General features: G+C 52.4%; 7 protein-coding genes across 7 annotated transcripts; 5 read left to right on the top strand and 2 right to left on the bottom strand.

The window, feature by feature from the left end:
- Positions 1 to 985: 985 nt before the first annotated feature.
- On the bottom strand, positions 986 to 4,861 carry P152DRAFT_399732 (RhoGAP-domain-containing protein; the record flags this gene model as incomplete). Its single annotated transcript, XM_033676530.1, has 5 exons — positions 986 to 1,312; positions 1,380 to 1,681; positions 1,873 to 2,976; positions 3,026 to 4,391; positions 4,451 to 4,861. 5 exons carry the CDS (start codon positions 4,859 to 4,861, stop codon positions 986 to 988), a joined length of 3,510 nt encoding a protein of 1,169 aa, XP_033532986.1.
- A 2,778-nt stretch (positions 4,862 to 7,639) lies between these two features.
- Positions 7,640 to 8,604, top strand: P152DRAFT_70693 (uncharacterized protein). Its single transcript, XM_033683184.1, has one exon. The coding sequence runs from the start codon at positions 7,816 to 7,818 to the stop codon at positions 8,368 to 8,370; it is 555 nt and encodes a 184-aa protein (XP_033532985.1). The 5' UTR covers positions 7,640 to 7,815; the 3' UTR covers positions 8,371 to 8,604.
- A 3,122-nt stretch (positions 8,605 to 11,726) lies between these two features.
- P152DRAFT_483229 (uncharacterized protein) lies at positions 11,727 to 12,521 on the top strand (the record flags this gene model as incomplete). Its single annotated transcript, XM_033681932.1, has 2 exons — positions 11,727 to 11,797; positions 11,858 to 12,521. 2 exons carry the CDS (start codon positions 11,727 to 11,729, stop codon positions 12,414 to 12,416), a joined length of 630 nt encoding a protein of 209 aa, XP_033532984.1. The 3' UTR covers positions 12,417 to 12,521.
- Positions 12,522 to 12,714: 193 nt separating this feature from the next.
- P152DRAFT_474947 (RNA polymerase Rpb4) lies at positions 12,715 to 13,280 on the top strand (the record flags this gene model as incomplete). The annotated part of the gene is made up of 2 exons (XM_033681372.1): positions 12,715 to 12,890; positions 13,022 to 13,280. 2 exons carry the CDS (start codon positions 12,715 to 12,717, stop codon positions 13,278 to 13,280), a joined length of 435 nt encoding a protein of 144 aa, XP_033532983.1.
- A 111-nt stretch (positions 13,281 to 13,391) lies between these two features.
- On the bottom strand, positions 13,392 to 15,981 carry P152DRAFT_459751 (HET-domain-containing protein). Its single transcript, XM_033679746.1, has one exon. The coding sequence runs from the start codon at positions 15,881 to 15,883 to the stop codon at positions 13,610 to 13,612; it is 2,274 nt and encodes a 757-aa protein (XP_033532982.1). The 5' UTR covers positions 15,884 to 15,981; the 3' UTR covers positions 13,392 to 13,609.
- Positions 15,982 to 16,121: 140 nt separating this feature from the next.
- Positions 16,122 to 18,260, top strand: P152DRAFT_70716 (translation initiation factor eIF-3, subunit D). The gene is made up of 3 exons (XM_033683186.1): positions 16,122 to 16,466; positions 16,517 to 17,739; positions 17,793 to 18,260. The coding sequence occupies exons 1-3, from the start codon at positions 16,311 to 16,313 to the stop codon at positions 18,073 to 18,075; spliced, it is 1,662 nt and encodes a 553-aa protein (XP_033532981.1). The 5' UTR covers positions 16,122 to 16,310; the 3' UTR covers positions 18,076 to 18,260.
- A 91-nt stretch (positions 18,261 to 18,351) lies between these two features.
- On the top strand, positions 18,352 to 19,773 carry P152DRAFT_515303 (uncharacterized protein; the record flags this gene model as incomplete). Its single annotated transcript, XM_033682892.1, has 3 exons — positions 18,352 to 18,817; positions 19,044 to 19,356; positions 19,740 to 19,773. Exons 1-3 carry the CDS (start codon positions 18,406 to 18,408, stop codon positions 19,771 to 19,773), a joined length of 759 nt encoding a protein of 252 aa, XP_033532980.1. The 5' UTR covers positions 18,352 to 18,405.
- Between the last annotated feature and the right edge of the window lie 73 nt (positions 19,774 to 19,846).

Here is a 19,846-nt window from a genome sequence, read left to right as displayed (position 1 = left end):
GTCCCCGGAATTCAATCCAATGCATGAAACCCGGAAATCCAGGAAAAAAAAACTTCCCGGAAAGAGAGGCGGCAGAGGAAAGCGAGCGAGAGGCAAGGCAAGAAAATGCCAAACCACGGGTCGCGAGTCGTGAGTGAGATACATATGAGAACGTGGGATGTATGTGTTTGATCCTGGACGCGCTGTTCTGATGTTTCTGGATCGTTCATGATTCGTGATGAGTAAACTCGAAATGAAAACTTTCCATCAAAAGACTCTCTGGGTCACCAAATAGACCCGACTTAGGTAGTCCTGAAGCCCCACCCTCCATCAATCGATCAAGCAAGGTGAATATTGAAAACTGAACGCCCATATCCTGGATTCTCGCGCTCCATCCCATCCGTGCTCGCTCCGAGAGCGGATCCATGAAATATAAAAAAAACTCCGAATCGTTCGTCGCCAATGGGGTGGATTAGAAACAAATGGAAACCGCAGGCCGCTTGCTTGCTTGCTCGCCAGTGGTATGAAATTTTCGTAGGAAAACCAAGGCCATGGGCCAGCGAAGAAAACCAGGTTTGCAATTTCAGAGCCGCATGCGAGTAGGATATTGTGCCAACACAGAATTTTTCGAAGCGAAGGGGTGAATGGCTGTTTTTCGACGTCATGGGGAAGGCTAATACAAGATGCCAGAATGAGATTCCGCGTGAAAAGAAGTCTGCATGAAACTGTTGGAATTCTGGCCGGTGTGAAAATCAGAGGGAGCTGGCGAAACCGCTTTTTGAGAGGCATGGAGAGGTGACGCGACACCAAGACGACATATACGTCTGCCTCGAGAGATTATGGCACTGGGCTAAAATTTCATGCAGCAGTCGAGCAAGTGGTTAAGCTGCATGAAACATAATAGTAGAAAATCCAGCTTATTCCATATCAATCGTCTGTAGTGTTTCGAAGAATTCGTTCCTAGGGTGTTGACCAGGTGCGATGAGCACGTCAAGTTCGGCGTCACCTAAACCGCATGTCCATTTCCAACAGGATATCGGATTGGTTGTGCGCTTCCAACCACCTCGGCTTGAGATCGATAGGGTCGGGTACCACTCGGTCCGGCAACGGTCGCCTCAGTATGTCCCCAAGCCGACGAATCCTGATTGTGGACAACGGGAGCTGCGGAGCGAGAATCATTCTGGCGAGTATGAACGGCTTGGGAGGGCTGCTCCCCCTTGGGACGGTTGGCGTATTCGGTGACACGCTTGAGGATTTCCTTCGTGGTGATCTCCGTTGGAGCATCTCCAAACAAGGTGGGATCGGACATGATGTGCTGGATATCAGCTGGGACCTGAATCGAGAAATATTAGCGATCATGCAAATGGACGACCACCGAGAACCATGAAGGGGGTACGAACCTCAGCAAACTCTTCGACGTGTTGGATCAGGTTGAACACAGTCTCAATCGCAAGGAAGCTGATGCTGGGATCTGGCAGTGTTCTCTTATCATCTGCAGCTTTCTCATAAAGAATGTTTGGTGCGATGACGGTCGCAAGGTTATGCATGTCCATCTTCGAGCCAGTCTCCTCGTCCACGAGGCTGAAAGAAGCAACCCAAGCGAGGAAGCTGCAGAGCACTTCCAAGGTGTCACGGTTGGGCTTTGGAAGAAGACAGACTGTGAGATGAAGCACACGAAGACGAGTTTCCTGATGTGTGATTTCTATTCGAAGTTAGCTCTGCAATCTCGACCATGAAAGCACGTGACCATGTCACGAGACCCACAAAAGGGGCATCGACGATGGGAATTGATGATATGCAATTGACACAACATCTGCCTACAAAATAGGTGCGTCAAGCCCCAAGTGTGTGGCATTGGCAGGCGATGGTGAAAGTGATAACCGGGATACTTACTGGCAGTGTGGATCCAGAGTTTATGGAGCTTAAATGTCAGGAGAGGCTCTGGGAGATCGCGGAGGAATCGCTTGATGAGAACAGCAACTTGAATTGGGCCTTCTTTGATGAGCTCAGAGGAGTCTGAGCCATCGGCATCGATCTTGGAGGCCAGATCGCGAAGCTTGCCAATGTTCCCGCTCTTGCGGAAGATGCCCTCGGCGGTCATGTCCATGTTGTGCATTGCAGTGATGGCGTCAGCGAGGACGGCAGGGACACGGAGAGAGCCAGGTCCAACGCAGTCGGTGGTTTCAGCACCTTTGTGCTCGATGACAAAGGCAAGGTCATTGCCAAAGACCGTTGCTCGGTTTCGTGTTTTCTGTTTTGAACGGTCGTTTTTGGCGAATAGGCGTTTCCAGACGGAATTGCTGCGTGTCTCGATGAGGGATAAGAGTTCGTCTTGAGTGAAATCTCCGCCGGGAGATGAAGATAGGACCGTAACGGATACGTGCTTGACAATGAAGCCGTCGACGGGAGAGAGTTGGCTGAAATATTTCTTCTGCTGTTGATAGCCGGTAGGAATGCCATTACCGTTCTGATCTCCGGAAGTCTGCCGCGCATGCCCATTTAGATACTTGACTCCTCTGAACATGTTGTCTTCCGGAATGAGATTGTCACCAGCGTATCTCGCGGCGTTCGGGTGAAGTTGTCTGGCCTGTTCGCGGGCGAACAGCCGCGGGAGGTCGTCAAGGACGGGACCAGTACCAAAAGAGTGGCCAGCAACACCTAGGGATGGTGAGGTGTAAGGTTCTTCTTGATCAATAATTTGCATCAAACCACGATCTTGAGTTGGTTGATCATCGGAAGATCCCGGACGTGCAGTGAGACCTTCAGGCGAATTGATGATGCGTGAAGAGCGTGCACGTTGCATGGTGGAAGATAAACGTTTGTCGAGCCGTGTTGATCTCATCCGGGAAATTTTGCCCATGCTTTCCTGATAGGCAGCGACCTTTTCACCGTCACGGACACTCGGCGCCGCATATGATCTTGAACGACTATCTGGGCTTAGCATCGGGGGTTCTCCCATCCCCCCAGTCGTTCCCATCTGTAGGAGTGAATCATCTACTTTCAGTCAGCACCTCCGCTCTTCTATCATGCATTCTAGTGGACTGACCAGTCGTCTGCGTTATTCTCATCATCTGCTTCATCGACGCCAGCAATCTCGCATGTGCTACCTTCAACAAATGCGCGAAATTCTGCAGACGAGACGCAACATGAAAGACAAGCGCAGCATCGTCAAATGCCGGCTCCTTGGCTCGGACGCAGTCCTTACAGACCACTCTGTTTGTGGACCGTGACCAATACGCTTCCAGACTGGGATCCGGGAATGGCCTTTGACAACTCCAACATTTGATGCACTGCGGGTGGAACACCATCATCGGGGCCCTCTTGATATCCGACAAGACGGTGCGGCCTTCGGTATTCTCCCCACATTCTCTGCATCGGTCTGCGTCGACTGTGACGAGCATGTCGAGTTCCTGCTGAGGGGGCTCCCCGCTGACTTTTATAGTCTCCTCGAGACCATTGACGCTGCCAAGCAATTTGTGCAACGCCTCGTCGCTGCCGTTGGTATGCTGATGCTTCAACGACCCCTGGAGAGCAATACGGATAACGAGCTTCAGGTAATGTGCTAGACCGGTTACCAACGTGAGAAGGTCCTGGCTGACTCCTTGTACAGCATCATTCCTGGCGGATTCCGCCATCAACGTGAAGAATCCAACGAGCTTCTTGCAAAGGACCTTCGCTTCTCGTTCGTAATGAAGCTCAATCTTCTGTGGTTGTGCCGAGGAACAGAGTCTCTCAACTTCCGTACAGCCATTGAAAAGGACTTCACAATGGGTGATGAAGTACCGGGCCGACTTGATGCTATCATAGTACAGCCCGTTGCTGACTTGAAGGAGCATATCCGATATTCGAGTCGCCGATTTCTCTTCGTACATCGACAACGAAATCCAGATGAAGTGGACCTTGTTCTCGACTCCATCCTCGGCTTTCATCACTCGATCCCGTTCTCTAGGGTCAACATCGCCTTCGATCGTTGAACGATCCGGTGCGTCTTGACCAGAAGGCCATAATCGGACGTTCCAAAACTTGTGGATCATATAGCATTCAGGATGCCAATGCTGGTTTACTCCGTTCCGGAACAATTCGATGAACTGCTTCAAGATGGAGTTTTGGCAACCGTTGCACTTAGCAGCGTATCGAGTGGAATAGTGGTAATGGCAATATACGTTGCTCTCGTGCTCGTAGTAGCTGTCGGCTTCACCAAACACCAAGGAGCACGAAGAGCACGTAAAGTGATCGATGTGGTACTTCTTGTCGACGGCGGTAATATAAGAACCCCGCAGAGCACCACCGCATTTGGCACAGAGAAGATCCAGGCGTCGGAAATAGTCCGTCTCGCAGAGGGCAAACTGTTTACCAGAACCGTCTTCCTCTTCGCGAGGGAAGAACTTCTGGGCCACCGTTTTACCACAGTCCTATACCACCTACATCAGCCTCCGGCAACCTCTCGCAAAACCATACGCAAACAACTCACCCTGCATGAGAAGCATTCTAAGTGCCATAGAGCACCCAACGCTCTGACGAATTGTCCTTGCAGCTGCTCACCACATTTCTCGCAGAAACGCGGCCCGCTTGGTCTTCTTCCCAGCTCCGTGGAAGTTCGCTGTCTGGAACCATCTCGTTTGGCTTTCTCCTCCAGACTGAGATTCGATTGTGTCTTATCGTTCGGATTCGAATTAGCGGTGAGGGCTGATGGATGAGGGTTGGGTTGGAGATTCGAGTTCTCGCGGTCGGCATCATCAATATAGAACGATCGATTCGGACCCAATTCGCCTTGGCTGTTGCTGCCCGGCTGCCATCCGCCATATGGAGACTGTCCGTTGTTCTCCTTTCGTCCTCGAGGCCCCGCGGGTGGACCGCCTCCTCCCGCGAAGGCGGCGCTCATTCTTGTGGTTCCTCCAGCTCGATCGTATGAATTGGGTCACGGCCGCCTTCCGAATTCGTCTCGCAACTAGTCTTTCCTAGCAAATCGTTCGTTGTCGCGGTCGGAGTCTACAGCCGATGCGAAGGGGGTCGGAGAGATAGGAGAAGATGGGGACCATGGAGTGAGAGGTCAGAAAAGCTATCGCGTGGACGCCGATCGCTACCGTTGTAAGGACAGCGAATACCCAGGGCGGTGAAGGGATGAGGAGTGAGCGAAGTGAAGTCGAGCGGTCCTTTGGACTGTCACGATGGTCTGACGGAGTGAGGTTCGGTTTCCCACGAAAATCGCGGAAGTACCTGAGTCTGGCAACGCCCGTTTAGGATGGACGTTGCGCGACTTGTCAAAGTTGTCGTTGCTGGCCGAATGCCAAGCCTTAGCGTCGGGAAACGCCAGGAGAAGTCACGATCCGAGCCTGAGGCGCCAAGGACACCAGTGGTGGTTCCAGCCGGGGGGGGACCGTATCGATGATCCCAATTACCACGGAGGCATGGACAGTATCATTCTCCTCTCTTCCTGCTTCAATATCACGATCAAGAATATCGTAGATTGGCGAAGTCGGGAACTCCGGATATGAAACTGTCCAAATTCCAATATGCGGGTTCTACAATAGGAACAGAGACCATGCCGGATAGTCCCTGGATTCTCCCCACCGCAGGATGTTTGGTACCATACCCTCCCTGCGCCCACACACCATTGCCCACAGCAACAGGGACGGGCCAAGAATAGCCCAAGGAACCATTTGAGCAAAACGCAGAGGAATTCAGTTAACGGGGTCCCAAATTTGGTGCTTCCCGCTTAACGGCTGTGTAATATCCCACCCTTCCACGGTTCAGAAGCTGAAGGGGTTGAAGCGACCCTGATACCTTGAGCGTCTCCATCCAGCCTGCATGCTGCAACCTTCCGCTGTTGTTCAACTTGGATGCCCGTATCCAGGTGCGGTTGCGCGCAGTTACGGGCTGCAGGACCCCTCATCGGTGTTGATTTGCAGTCCCAACGAAGCAAGTGGCTTTTGGTTTGAGGGCTACGATGCCGTTGTCGGCAGGCAAGCTAATGGCCAACTTCAATTCCATCAAGGATGCTGAGCAAGACTCATCGTTGTCACGATGCTGCTACATTTGTCCCTGGAGCTCCACAGTGTACCAGACTTCTCCATATTAATACCAGTCATTTGGTGAATGCATCCTGAAGACTCTTGGATCCGCTTCATTTGGCAGGTTTCTCGAAGCGGAGCCAAAGCTACGAAGTGGGATTTTTCCAAGTTTCTGCTCTTCGAATGCGGCTAAGGCTATATATAACCAGGGAGCTCCAATGGCATCTCGCCTCAGATGATCAACGACCAGAGCATCGATAGTAGGTTTCAGAATCGCAAATCCGCGGTCGTGTCGACGTAATCTTTATCTGAGTCACCTGGATAGGCAGTTGAGTCGGAGAATCAGTTGCTCATGGTTTCATTCTTGTCGTTTACTTGTTCATGACGCAAGACCAGACAGTGGTGGCGGAATGGTGAATATGGGCTGAAGATAGCTGTACATGCTTGGATCGATGAGGTGATGACGAAGCATTTTGAAATGGCCTGGAATACGGAGAATTGAATTTGTAAGAGCTTGGATGTTTGATACTGCTCCCCTCTGCCGGATCTCTCCGAGTGGAACATTGGATCTGGACATGGACCACTTTGGATCTCACGAACTGGAAAGCTGGACTTGGAACTGGATCTGAACTGGATTTCGGATAATGGCATCTGCCCAATGACCACAAACATGTGTAGTATTGGAGGATGTGACCTGAACATCTCCAATCAGACAGAGTTGTCGAGCACCACCATGCTGTTCGGTCTTGATGAATGCCACAAACGTCTCAGCGGACCATCCTCCTCTTGCTACCGCCCATCTCCACTGCCACACCCTGGGATTGGATGTCAAGCTGGCTGCTCACAATATGGACGACAAGCACACAGCCATGTTTTCATCCTTCACACTCCCTCCCTCTTGAAATGGTAACAAGACGCACCCGATCGACACTTGTCTGAACATGTCCGCCTCTCCTTCCGCACACGAGGCGAGAAAGGAAGACACATTGAGCGGCGATGGACAGGGGGCAGGAAAGGCTTGTGGTAATCGCTAGACCGGAAGAGTTGCGTCGTGGAGGTGACAACGAAAGAAGTATCATGCTTGTACTGGCTGTGCTGGCCAAAATCTGAGCACTGGATTGTGTCTATCTCCGGGCCTCGTTGACGGAAGTTTCAAGGGGGCTCGCTGAACTCCGCGACCAGTTGAGAGAAAATGAGACTTGCATTCGACCTGAGATCCTGCAGTTTCTCCTCATCTCCCCTGGCCGACTGCGTGCAATTCTGGCTGATAACCCTCCCCCGAACTCCATATCGTTCTCTGGTTATGTCCTAGAGGGACACTTCTCGGTCTGGATCTCCTCCCATCCCCCACAATGGGTTTAGAAAGGGGGCGCCTCGGCCCCTCGTCACGTGTGGACAGCTGCAACGCGACGGACGCAGCGGGGCATATGGCGGAGAGCCCGGCCACAGGCCAATAGGCATGTTGATATCCCATCTCCAGCAAACTTCCTCGGGGTCGGTCTGCGGGAGACCGTCCATTCTCGGAGTTTGCCGGAGATGGGCACCCGGTAGTGGATCAGAACTTTACTACGGAGTATTAGTGTCTGGGTCTAGTCCGTTGTGTCACAAATGCCACTTACCATCCTTACCCCCACCCTAGATCATAGCCTTCGCGGCGGCCTCTCGCGCAACAACCCTCTCGCGATGGTTATCGATCCCCTCTAGAGAGTACTTATACTGTAACGGATCTCGCAAGAACTCGACGACCTGGAGGTCAGGCGGTCCACACCCGGATGAAGCCCAGCTGAAGGAGTCAGCGTCATTCAGGACGGCATAGAGTGGGCTTATGGGGTATTTATCAGGCGGGTATGCCTCTGGGCACTATATATTTCGTTCCACTTCTCTTCCTCCACCATATGGGGCAGCAGCGGCTCAAAAGGGAACGTCAAATCTGGCCCCAGGCACCCCGGAACTTGATCTTCTTTGGGGCACTCTCGATCTCTACATTGCTTGCGTAGTTCGGCAGAGTTTCCATCAGGAATTCCGCTACGATGAGATTGTGGGGCTGTTGCCGCATCCGAACAACCTCGCATTCGCTTGCCATTTCCGCCTTTCGGTGTTGCAGATTCTTCGCTGGACGATTGAGTTGGCGATTTTCGTGGTGGTGGGGGGTCGGGGAGAGAATTTGGAACAAACATTGGTCCCTAGACCCTCCCACACCTCACCTTGCATCCCGGCAAGACGAGGTGCTGGAATAATTGTCCATGTTGTGCTATCCCATGAAATCCGTTGCCGGCAAAATCCGTTGCCGGCGGCCGGATCGGAGTCGTCTCGGACGCAGAGGACTGTTCGCGGCCGTATTGACCTACCGCGGCAACGAGGTGGCTACGGCATTGAGTGAGATCGTACCGAGTGCTATGCTGGTGAGCTAGTACACATTGAACGACATGAAAGTGGCCCCCTAACGTCCGGGGGAACCACTGATCGGGACTCAGACGGTTCCGCCGCTCACGATACCCCACAGGGCCGCCAAGGCGAGGAGCCCATTGTGTCTGATACAGTCGTTTCAGTCGTTTCAGTCACTCTCTGCGCTTGTCCAAAGTCTCCGATTACGAGTCCACGAATGAGGTCCGGCCTCCGGTGCTTCTCCGCCCATGTTAACGTCGCAGCATGAGGATCTAAAGCTCCATAACAGGAAAGAAAACCGAAAACCCGAAAAGGAAATATTGGTGGAAGCCACGCCGAAACGTCTGCGACAGTCAGAGCAGTTGGCGCCGTGAAGCTCCATCTATGATATCAGACCCACATCTCCGAACTCGTCGGAGACCCTCAGAAAAGAACCCCCGAAAAGCAAATATTGGTCAAAGCACTATCGGCGTAGAAGGATTGCCCCGTGCAGGAGGTTCAATTCTCGGAATTCGAGACGGCGACACATTGGCCTTGGGAGAGACTTGTCCGCCCACATTTTCTCCGGAAGCCACATTCTGCTTCGGAGCCAACCCCCAGCTTTAAGGGTGGTCCAGAAAGGATGACGGATACCTAGGACTTTGATCCCGCCCCTGTGGAGCAGCCGAAGCTGTCTTGAGAGGCTGATGGTGTATACGGGTTGATCGGATCGCGTGGAGTGAACTCGTGGTCTGATGCCACCGAAGGAGGAGCGTCCGAGGACAGGGACGCGAACTGGATGGCGGAAGGGTGGGATGGGACGAGGTAACTGCCATCTGGTTCCCGCTATCATGTCTATCCACGCAAGAGTCCCCAGTATCTATGGCCTTTTCCTTGGTAGTGACAAGGAGGCGGAGTTGGTTGAGGGGAGGGAGCATGCTCTTGCGAGGCCGCTGGCGCCGTAGCGCACCGAACCTTTTAGTTCAAGGCGACTGGACCTTTCTGCACGATTTCCTTGTCGCCTCCTATATTCCCGTCCTCGACGCTGCGGCTCTCTAACCCGCCAATGCTTGAGCCACAGCTGTTGCTGGCTTCGGGAAATGATTGCAGTTCGGCCCCAGCACACTCCCGTGGGCCTAGGAACCAAATCAACCACTTCTTTCCGAGTGCCAAGGGCACGGGAAGATCCGTTGCACCAGTGGCTTCAGGGATATCAGGCTTGCGCAAATGATCCCGACCTCCTCGCCGGCGCGACTACCCTCCACTTCACGATGGCTCAATTAGCCATTGGGGTCCCCCGTGGCCGCATAGGTCTTTTGTAACTTTCTGGGTCGCGGGGGCGGCTCCTCTCCGCCTACCCCCGGGGGAGTAAATTCTGTCAGTATTCTCCCTGATGACTGAACAGATGGAAGGGCGAGCGGCGACACAACGGCTTCTGTGTCCAGCATCTCATGACTTTTCCGGCACTTTGCAACCCAGGCCGCAACTTTATAGGCGCATGCAAAACAGGTCTGTATGGTGCGGTTCGGGGTCCGTGCATGTCCCTCCACCTATCAACAAATGGAGAGTGCCATGTCTCTCATCCTTTCTTAGCGGCAGTGGACATGGAAGTCTCAGGGCAATGATCCACTGATTGATGAAGGGCCGTACAAATGAAGAATGGAATTTACGACCTGAGCCACGCCAGTGCCCGGCCTTGGTATTTGCGGTGAAAGACATGGTGAAGACCTATCCGCAGACCGTCTTAGCTTTGTTGATGGCTGATGTCACGGTGCTGGAATGGCTGGTAGGGCTAGCCGTAACCATGGAGTTGAGATGCCGTGGCCGTTGAGCAAACTTTGGTGTTTAAATAGTGATAAGGGTGAAAAGCCAACACCAGTTGTTCGCGAGGCCTATCTTCACCACCGAGGTCTGCGGATTACAGTGTTTAAGATGAATCTCTGCTCTTTTCTTTGAACCCGATTAGGATGAGATGCCATGGCATCATTTCTATGTTCCGGTGTCGTCGAGGACGCGGTATAGACTTGGTCGAGGAGGCCTGCGGCTAGAGCCTCATCAGCACATAGTGTGGTTTGCCAGGAATCTTCTGTGCGACTGGTTCAGGAGCGCGGATTCTGGTGGCCGATATGCAGTCCACTGAGAAACTGTTCAAAAATGAACAAACGGCTCCGATATGTTTGGCTCTGCGACCGACAACAAGATGCATCTTTCATATAGAAGAGCGACATCTGTCCGGAATTCGTGTCCTTGTTAGTTGACGATGTCATTGTTTGACTTTGGGGTGTCTGCCTTACCGAAGTCGTCCGCTTCATTTTCCCAACTCCAGATGCACGCTCCTTCCGCCATCCATTGACTGTGTTGGCTGAAAGTTGTCTCCTCGCCGCCTTGTAGACGACCACCGACGTCGCGCACTGGGAACGACAGCCCATCTCACCAGGCTTTGACGTGTCAACCAGATGAGTCGTACGGATTGACTATCACTGTTGCCAAGCGAACTCTGTGGCACGGTGATGGAAAAATTTGCTGCTGCTGCTCTCACTTCATCAGTGACTGAATCTCTCTCAAATACCATCAAGGAAGGTTTTCACTCACTCGGGACTTCGACATTCCCATAGCTCTTCCATTGAAGGTTTCTATGACATCAACCCCTACGAAGCACAAGAAGCGAGATACGCCACCACTCTCTGTCTGTGTCATATACTAGTTGATGGAATCAGTCAGTTTCAACTCTCAGCAGCACAACCAACTGGATTGGTGTTCCAAGGGTGGCGATATCTCTCCCATGACGGCCTGAGGTAGTGGAGGCTTACCTGGTACTTTGTTGGATATTGACAGCGGAGTTATCTGTATGATGCCAACGGCAATCGAGGTCCAGCAGGTGAGCTACCAGCCAACAAATGAGTTCCCCGCCGCTCTCAGTACAAAGAAAATGTGCAGATGACAGATTTTGGATGAGGATTTGTGATGGATCAACAAAGAGTTGTGATGAGGAAGAGAAGAGCGAGGTGATAGAGGAGCTAGGTGGAGAGTTCATCGGGGTGAAGGAAAGTGCAACGAAACGGGGGTGGCGGGGGTTCCTTGAGCTGCTGGTCTCCTCCTGATCTGGATCGCGGCCTTATATCGCGGCCTTAGCTTCTTCTCAGTGCATTTAGGTTTAACTCAAGATATGCCACTCATCTATGACGATCTTCAGCATTCCGGACTGTTGGTAGCTATCTCAAAGACCGCAGCCTCCGGCGTATGAAAGCTGAAGAGATCAGTCCCCCATCCCATCCTCCTTAACCATTCCAGTATGCTTCTTCCTTCCACCCTTTCTTCGAATCCGCACATTCTAACCTATTCAAGAAACACCACAGCTGCAAGATGGGAGCAATGCCGAGCAAGAGTGCAGAAGCTTCTAGCGGTGGTGCTTGTATCACCGGTCAACCAGAGGAGGAAGCAGAGTAAGTCATTTCGTCCCTAGCCACCTTCCGATCTCCATACAGTTGCTAATGCACAAACAGCGACGGTAGCCCATCATCCTTCCTGCCTGGCCAGCAGGTCCGCTTGGCCTCAGAAACGAACGCACGAGTCGTGGCATGGCTCGAAGCCTTCGACGGGCCGGTAGATCCAGAGGGTGCAGGGGGCACTGGGGTCAGCAGCAGACCCCATCCCTTGTACAACCGCGCCCAGCGGCGTTTGAACCGGTTCCGACCCGACCAGCCCTGGGTCCCCCTCCGTCGCCGGTACAACCCTTCCCAAGTCCGTCGAAGCCGGTTCGGAATCCGCTGGCCATGGGTTCCTCATCGTCGCCGGATCCGCCCCCAAGAGCCCGTCTTGTACACACCACAGCCAGTCCGGCCGTGGCTGGGGGGGAGAGCTGCAGCTTCGGAGTCATGGAAAACTACCACTTCGGAATCAGGGATGAGCTATACATTGCCCGGCCGCTCCAAGTCTTGCCCAATGCTAGAGGAAACCCGTTCGTCAACACGGCCGGCACGATTGCGTGCCAGAACACTGTACAATGACGGGTGGCCGACGCAGACAGTGGTGAGCCGGGGACAGGAACAGAGTGGAACCTAGGATGGGGTCATTATAAGCGGTGGCCTGAGAAAATCCAGTACAGACGGAAACTCCAAACCCTCGCAAAGGTGAATACCGATAATTTCAGTGCAGTCAGTTCAATTCAGGGGTGGCATTGGTGCCTTATCTCTAAGGCGAATATCATTTTCAAGTAGTCACGTGCACTCTCCACAATTTCCACCTGCATTGATCGAGATCCTTGTCACTCAGAGGCTCGACTTCAAAACGTTCGACATTCCCGTTCCTTTCAAGTTTCAGCGCACCCTCGCATACATTAACCACCGATAACATCTGCAAGATGCCAGCAGCTCGTGAACGTACCGTTGCACCTGGTGAGGAAGAGGCTGGAGCGGAGTTGATCCTTGGCGAGTTCCAAGGCGTTCCAACCCTTTCGGTTTCTGAGGCCAAAATGGTCATCGACACACTTGTCACCCGCCGTAAGAATCGCGATCCAAATGGATTCCGAGAGACCGAGTAGGGCAGCCCATTTTCATTTCTTGAATATGATTGATTTCCTTTCTATTTGATGTGTCTTTGTTTTCGCCTCATCATTTGCGTTGCCTAAGTGAGAGCTTGGAGGCTAACGCGCATTCACCTGCCTGCAGGACCCTCAGTAAAATGCAAGAGTACATGGACACCTTCAGCCGATTCAAGGACAAAGAAGCATTGATCGAAGCAGCTGGATGGCTGGAAGACTACTCTGCAAAACTGGACTCGTTCGAGCGATCACAACTTCTCACCCTCACCTGCGAAGGCGTCGACGAAGCGAAAACATTAATACCGAGTCTCGTGGGCAAGATTTCGGACGAGGAACTCGAGGGCATCATCAAGGAGATCCACAAATACCGAGACTTCTCTGGTTGATGGGCGAGGCATGGAGTTTTACCGGCTGCTCACGGTCTGCATAATGGGAGTTCATCAGGATCGGTTCTCTTGGATTATTAGGAATGGGGCCACAGCATGCTTTGTGACACACCTTTGAGGTTCGGAGAACAAAGCGGTGATAGGACAGTTCACATCGGCCCTTCGTTTCCTGCCCCATCCAAATCAATTCCCCATCACTTCACAGTTTCACAAAAGCAGAGGCCATCACTGAACCAAAAGTGGCGTTCTAGGAAAAATTTGTATGATACCCATGGGACGCGATTTCCAAATAACTTTGCTTTCATTTCCCTTGATAACAATGGCTTGCCCTATATGATGATTAATTTATCTCGTGGCATGTGCTCCCATCTCTCAAGGAATGTCTTGGAAGTTGGGGAACTCTCTGGATAGATCCTGAATATGCCGATGCGTTCTAAGGTTCGTTCCTGTATGTGGGGCCGGTGCGTTTCTTCTAAAACTAATCCTCGTGGGGGCGATTGGCTTCCTGTGCATCTCGCCACGAGTAAGGCCCAAGCGGTCCGCTCGCGATCATCCTGTCCCGGGCCTTCATTCTGTAGATCCAAGTCTGCTCTTGCTATCTCATTGCTGTCGACAGAGACTTTCCAAGGGTGTCGGGCCATCCCCTCAATCGGATCCCAAGTCAACATGACCCGAACTATTGGGCCAGCGATCTTCAGAAATCCATCAACCACCGCCCCGTAAAGATCGATTCCATCGATCATCGTATCCACTTCCAAAATATCGCTGTAGCGCTTGCAATTGTCGTCGAGGCACCTGTACCAGTATTTCCACTGGATCTCCTCGGCTTTCAGCGCCGCCCATGACCACGAGGGAGCTCGATATTGCCCGACTTTGGTGGCCGTGCCTTTGGTCTGCCAAAACAGGTCGTGGTACAAATGATCTTTCCAGAGCCCTGCCAAGTACTCCGACTTGACCTTCAGGCCGAGAGTACTCGCCATTCCCGACAGCGCGGGCAACTTGTCGTCCTCGAACGTCAGTTGTCGCCGCGAGTAATGGTTGCAAAGCGTCTGCCAGTGATCGAATATGCCCGGCTGCTGCCGCTGTCGGTTACTTGCACTCCCAGCACTGAAGCCCGACACCTGGCTTATCATCGACTGCATCAATTCACTTTCTGGTACGCCATAGAGCGTCTCAGACCAGTCCGGCCGCAGATGTAGATAATCTGTATCCTCCACTCGTTCGAATTCGCGGCAATCAAAGAAGAATTTCGACTCGCCAAATATCAGTACCCGTTTGGCGAGTCGCTCTTCTTGAAACGTCCATGCACGCTTGATCCAGCGCCCGCCAGAGATGCCGGCCATCTTATCGCTTCCCCACCATTTGACGCCGGGTCGATGGCGGAGGGAGTAGGAATAGTGTGCCGGATCCGGGGCATCAACGTCAGACTGTTCGATCGATATGGTACATGTCGGTCCATTATCCCGATGCAAGAAGCCGCCATGGCTCGAGGATGCGGACGCAGCAACGATCGTTAAGTAGGCATTGTTGAAAATCTTCCGCATCTGAGCCGATTCGCGTCGCCAGTCACGTCGGAGGTTTTGAATGATGCATAAGCTGTCGATCCAGACATACTGGACATTCAAATCTCTTGCGAGATCGATGACGTTGCGGAAGGTTTCTGGAAGCGACAGATACGGTACGCTTTTTAGGTGCTCAGAGAATGATTGCCGCAGAGTCATGAAAGGCCGTTCTTCTTCTTCGTAGCCCCAACAGTAGCTCAGGGCGAAATATTTCACATCCTGACCTTCATTAAAATGCTCTCGTGATACTACTAGCTTCGGTTGACGCCCAGTGTGAGCGTCACCGACATCAAGAAGACGAGTTGGCAGGAATTTTCTCATTGGGATATCCTCCCACATTTCTTCATCCCACTCCTCCTTTAGTTCCGGCTCATTGCACTTGCCATGCTCTTTATCACATTCATCCAGCCATGCTCTTAGCTTCTCCATGTTGCGATCATTTAGGGCATGTTTGTCCAGCGGTCTCCGATGGATTCCATAGTATTCCGCGGCAACGCTGCCGTCTTCAGCAAAAAGCTCTAGCGGCACGACTACATCCGTGTTCTGCTGCAATAACTCATCATCCTGAATAAGGGACATCTTGCCACGCAGGGAGAGAATGTATGGGTCCCCAGTTTTGGTCAAGCGCCCATCGATAAGCCACCCGGCGCATTCCCTCATAAAAGCAAGAGCATCTAACTCCACGAGCACCTTGAGCGGGCTCGGGCTTGAATTCACTGGTGTGGACTGGAGCCAATCCAGCATTTGAGATCCATAACGTCCCCTGAGAAAACTTTTGACCAAGCTGCAAAAGTCACAGACACCGCAAAAGCGAGTGCAGGGCAGTTTGGATTCCCCGGCATGGTCAATCTCGATTTCCCTTAAGGAATAGGATGACGGATCCCGCTCAAATGAAACGTTAAACCTCACTTGACTTTGGGGCTCATGGTCGGGACGGGTTGATCTGATGTCCCAAGTTGTCCTTGGAGTCGACCTCGTGCTGGACTCGTGAATCTGCGGAGGCGGGAGGGAGAGCGAACATGCTGCCGGGCAGTTCGCCATGGGTATCTTAACTGATTCAAAAGTATCTCAGGTGCATTTTCGAGAGTTTACCCTTACCAAAAACACCTTGAAAGCTACCTCTTTTTCGAAACCAGATATTGAACTTCTTGCAACGTCCGATGATCGGGTGGCGACACCAGACATACAGTGGCATGAGGCAACAAGGTACCTAGGCAGCAATCTCACCATTTCAGGCAGTAAGGCGCCAATATCGAATGCCGCCAAGATTTCTCGCCACAACCCCTGCCACTTCCACCAAATTCATCCACCCACAAGTTCCGCATCTGAAGATTTATGCGCCAACACCCTCGACTTCACCCTCACACACGTCAAGTTATTCCGGTCCAGGTATCTTACTGATCTGGATAAACAACAGTCATGGCTCCTTCTCTCCATGACCTAATCAGCGCCCTACCACCATCGACAGATGGATGGGGACCGCCAGTGTCCAACGAGTCCACCCTCGATGGCGTTCCATATGCGCCATATTCAAAATCCGATAGGCTGGGGCGGATGGCCGATTGGACTGATGGCAAAGACCGAGATCGAAACCGAGGCGGATACGGTGGCCGAAATTTCAGAGGTACAACATACTCCATCGTTATCCGAATCCCTCGCTAACTCCAAGCAGAGCAGCAGGTTTATGGCGCGAATCAATCGAACAATCCGTTCGCCATCCAGGTAGCGGAGGAGGAAGCTACCTTCTCGGTCGTCGATAACACGCGCACTCCCAAAACTCGGACTTTCGGACGTGGTGGTGGTACGATCTTCCGAGGCCGAGGCCAACGAGGGCAGGGACAGCGAGGTGGGCGGGGGACTTTCCAGCGAGTCGACAACGGGCGAAACCAGCGAGGCGGGTATGACAACCGTGGTGGTCGTGGCGGTCGCGGTGGACGAAGGTTCGGCTGGCGCGATGATAAGCCGCAACGGAACCGTGATCCCTCGGTCGCGGTCCGGCCTGACTGGACGTTGCTTGAGGAAATTGAGTTCGCTCGATTGACGAAGTTGAACTTGGACGCGGGCGATGCCGAAGACCTGGAGAGCTACGGTTTCTTATATTACTACGACCGCGTTTTCGACAAGCAACCGGGCGCGAAGACCTCGGAGAAGAAGCTTCAGCTGCTCGAGAGAGCGGCGTACAATGTCACGACAAGCAGCGACCCGATCATCCAGGAGCTCTCAGAGAAGGATGAGGCGACGATCTTTGCCACCGACAACATCCTTTCCATGCTCATGTGCGCTCCGAGGTCAGTGTACTCATGGGATGTGGTTCTATCCAAGCACGGCAACAAGGTCTTTATCGACAAGCGAGAAGGATCGAATCTGGATATGGTCACGGTCAACGAAAATGCCACCGATGCTCCATTGGAGATCTCAGAAGGCAGCAAGGACTCGATCAACAACCCCGGTGCCCTCATGATGGAAGCCACCCACATCAATCAACTTTTCCCACTCCAAGTCGTCAATGAGGTGGAGAGCCAAAAGAAGGAAATGCAGAACGAGCATCCGTTTTACAACCCGTCCGTCGAGACCGACCCGCCCGCATCAAAAGCCTACCGATACAGACGGTTTGATCTGTCTTTGGAGCGCGATGAGGAGCCGCTTCACTTGATCGTCCGAACTGAACTGGATGCTGTGATGAAGAATAGTGTCGGTGCAGACCAACACCTGGTCATGAAGGCCCTCAACGAGTTCGATAGCAAGGCTCAAGGTAGCGGTGGTGCCCTGGATTGGCGAACCAAGCTCCAGAGCCAGCGTGGTGCCGTCGTGGCGACGGAGATGAAGAACAACAGCTGCAAATTGGCTAGATGGACCACTCAAAGTATCCTTGCCAACGCCGACCAGATGAAGCTAGGGTAAGCAGACACCTGATCAAGCCTACTCAACGTAAAGCTAACCGTCCGACTAGATTCGTCTCCCGCGCCAACCCGAAGAACACCAACGACCATATCCTCCTCGGTGTTCTTGGCTATAAGCCAAAAGACTTCGCCACCCAGATGAACCTGAACCTGAACAATGGATGGGGCATCGTTCGCACCATTTGCGACATGGTCCTGAAGGGCGAGGATGGGAAGTACGTACTAATCAAGGATCCCAACAAGCAGCTCTTGAGGTTGTATCAAGTGCCTGAGAATACGTTCGAGGAGGATCAGGACGAGGTGGAGGCCATTCCGGAGGAGAAGGATGAGTAGGTTCCAGGTAACCATGGCAGTTGGGAATAGTGGTTGTTAGTTGTGCAATTAGATCCTATGATATGCCTGGGTTAGGACCAGAAAAGCGCCTCTTATCTGATTGAACGCAGACATCAAAGGCGAAAGACATGACTGTTACTACATGCAACATGAATTATATGACCGACATGTGACAACACCAGGTGAATTCAAAACACGCCCGGTACCTTACTTCTACTCTCCACAGTAACAATTATCCCAACCAATATTCTTTCATCTCCCCAACATTTTGACCCTCCCCGCTACATAAAACTTCCCGAATCCTTCACCACCTCACAGTGCATCGGAAAAATGACAGCCATGAACAGAACGGGAACACGAGTGGGACCAGAAGGTGAATATTGGCACTATCGAGGAACGAGAGCAGGGCGGAAGAAAAAAAAGCATCCCGCAAAGCTACCATCAAAGAGGAGATCAAGGTCACCTGAGGTTAAGGAGGAATCTCAGTCCTACCGTGCCCGTCTACAGCAATCCTTTGCCCCCCTGGCTAAACCGACAGACGAAGAACGCATCAGAGATGCTCCGCTCGGACTTCGCGAGCATATTAGCAGTAAAGGCCAAAAGGCCGTCTTCTGTTGGGTTGAGTTAACGATTCCTTCGTTGTCGGTCGCAAAATACCAGTTTCCTACTTGCGATGGGATTATTGAAGAGAGGGATTACCGGATCGCCGAGGATCCCGGCCGCAATATCCAAACCATCGCAGGTAAGAAATGGGGTCATCGCTTGGAGTCCCCGGTGGTTGGCGCTCGCCATCCCACAGAGTGTTATCATGTGCGGTGCTTTGAAAACCTCGTGGATTTCTCCCAAGATATCTCTCTCAACCATACCGGTCCTCTCACATTACAGGCCTGGGACCAAAGGGGTTTGAAAGTAACCAACGTCGAGGGCGGTAGTTACCTTCTAGATGGCGGAGCTGAGACTGGTTCAAGAATGGAAGCAGACACTGGGACGACTGGGGAACCGAAGAGACGGAGCCAAAATCTTAGCTGGGTCTCCTAAGTTTGAGGACCTTGCTCACAAGTCCGGATCCGCGTCATTCATCCCGAAACGAATCGGTTGGATGAAAGAGCACGAATTCGATACCTTTTCTCGCCAGCTTGCCCCGATTGAAAGTGACGGACCGGGGGAGCGGAAGAAGTGGAATCTTTTCAACGAGTATCTGCGGCCACAAGTTTCTGATGATGAAGAGGACTTCAAGAAGCCCCATAGTCTTAGTGACATGCTGTGTGGAAAAGCGACTGCGTAAGTCGCCTGTAAACTTTGGGGTATAAGAAACCTGCTAATACGGATCACGGATCATTGTGGGCGCCAGGGAGAGCAAACTGAGCGAAGAACAGAAACAGGCTAAACAGTTACTCCATGGAAAAGCTCGGAGGGCCGTAAAGCGGTTTTCAGCAATTATACCGATGCCGGATTTCCAGTGTGGAGTGATAGTCAATCACTGATTAGGATCCCATTCTCCCTACTGGTAGTCTAAGTACATCGCAGGATTCTCAGGGCAAATGGGGTGTAGGTCAAGAAATCGTCCTCTGGTAAACAAAAGTGATGATTGGGACGTTTCCATGCTGTATGGTTGGGAGGGCTAGCTGTGTAACATACCAGCGGGATGTACTGGTTATGAACAGGTGTCGTAGTTTGAACCAGAGAGGGGTTGACTGATTATGACTGATTTGATGAAGCTCCTACGCTCAGGACGGTAGTCGATTGGCCTACCTGCGTCCATGACCTCAGC

Source organism: Eremomyces bilateralis (genome assembly GCF_010015585.1).
Source record: "Eremomyces bilateralis CBS 781.70 unplaced genomic scaffold P152scaffold_14, whole genome shotgun sequence".
In the NCBI taxonomy this organism is placed as follows: Eukaryota; Fungi; Ascomycota; class Dothideomycetes; order Eremomycetales; family Eremomycetaceae; genus Eremomyces; species Eremomyces bilateralis.
The sequence above is the reverse complement of the archived record's forward strand: the minus strand, read 5'-3'. Positions and strand labels throughout refer to the sequence as shown.

Coding starts and splice junctions, on each gene's coding strand:
- P152DRAFT_70716 (XM_033683186.1), top strand. CDS start 16,311: ATGGATGGGGACCGCCAGTGTCCAACGAGTCCACCCTCGATGGCGTTC. Junction 16,467..16,516: donor CGGTGGCCGAAATTTCAGAG/GTACAACATACT, acceptor CTCCAAGCAGAG/CAGCAGGTTTATGGCGCGAA. Junction 17,740..17,792: donor GCCGACCAGATGAAGCTAGG/GTAAGCAGACAC, acceptor CCGTCCGACTAG/ATTCGTCTCCCGCGCCAACC.
- P152DRAFT_70693 (XM_033683184.1), top strand. CDS start 7,816: ATGGGGTATTTATCAGGCGGGTATGCCTCTGGGCACTATATATTTCGT.
- P152DRAFT_459751 (XM_033679746.1), bottom strand. CDS start 15,883: ATGGCGAACTGCCCGGCAGCATGTTCGCTCTCCCTCCCGCCTCCGCAG.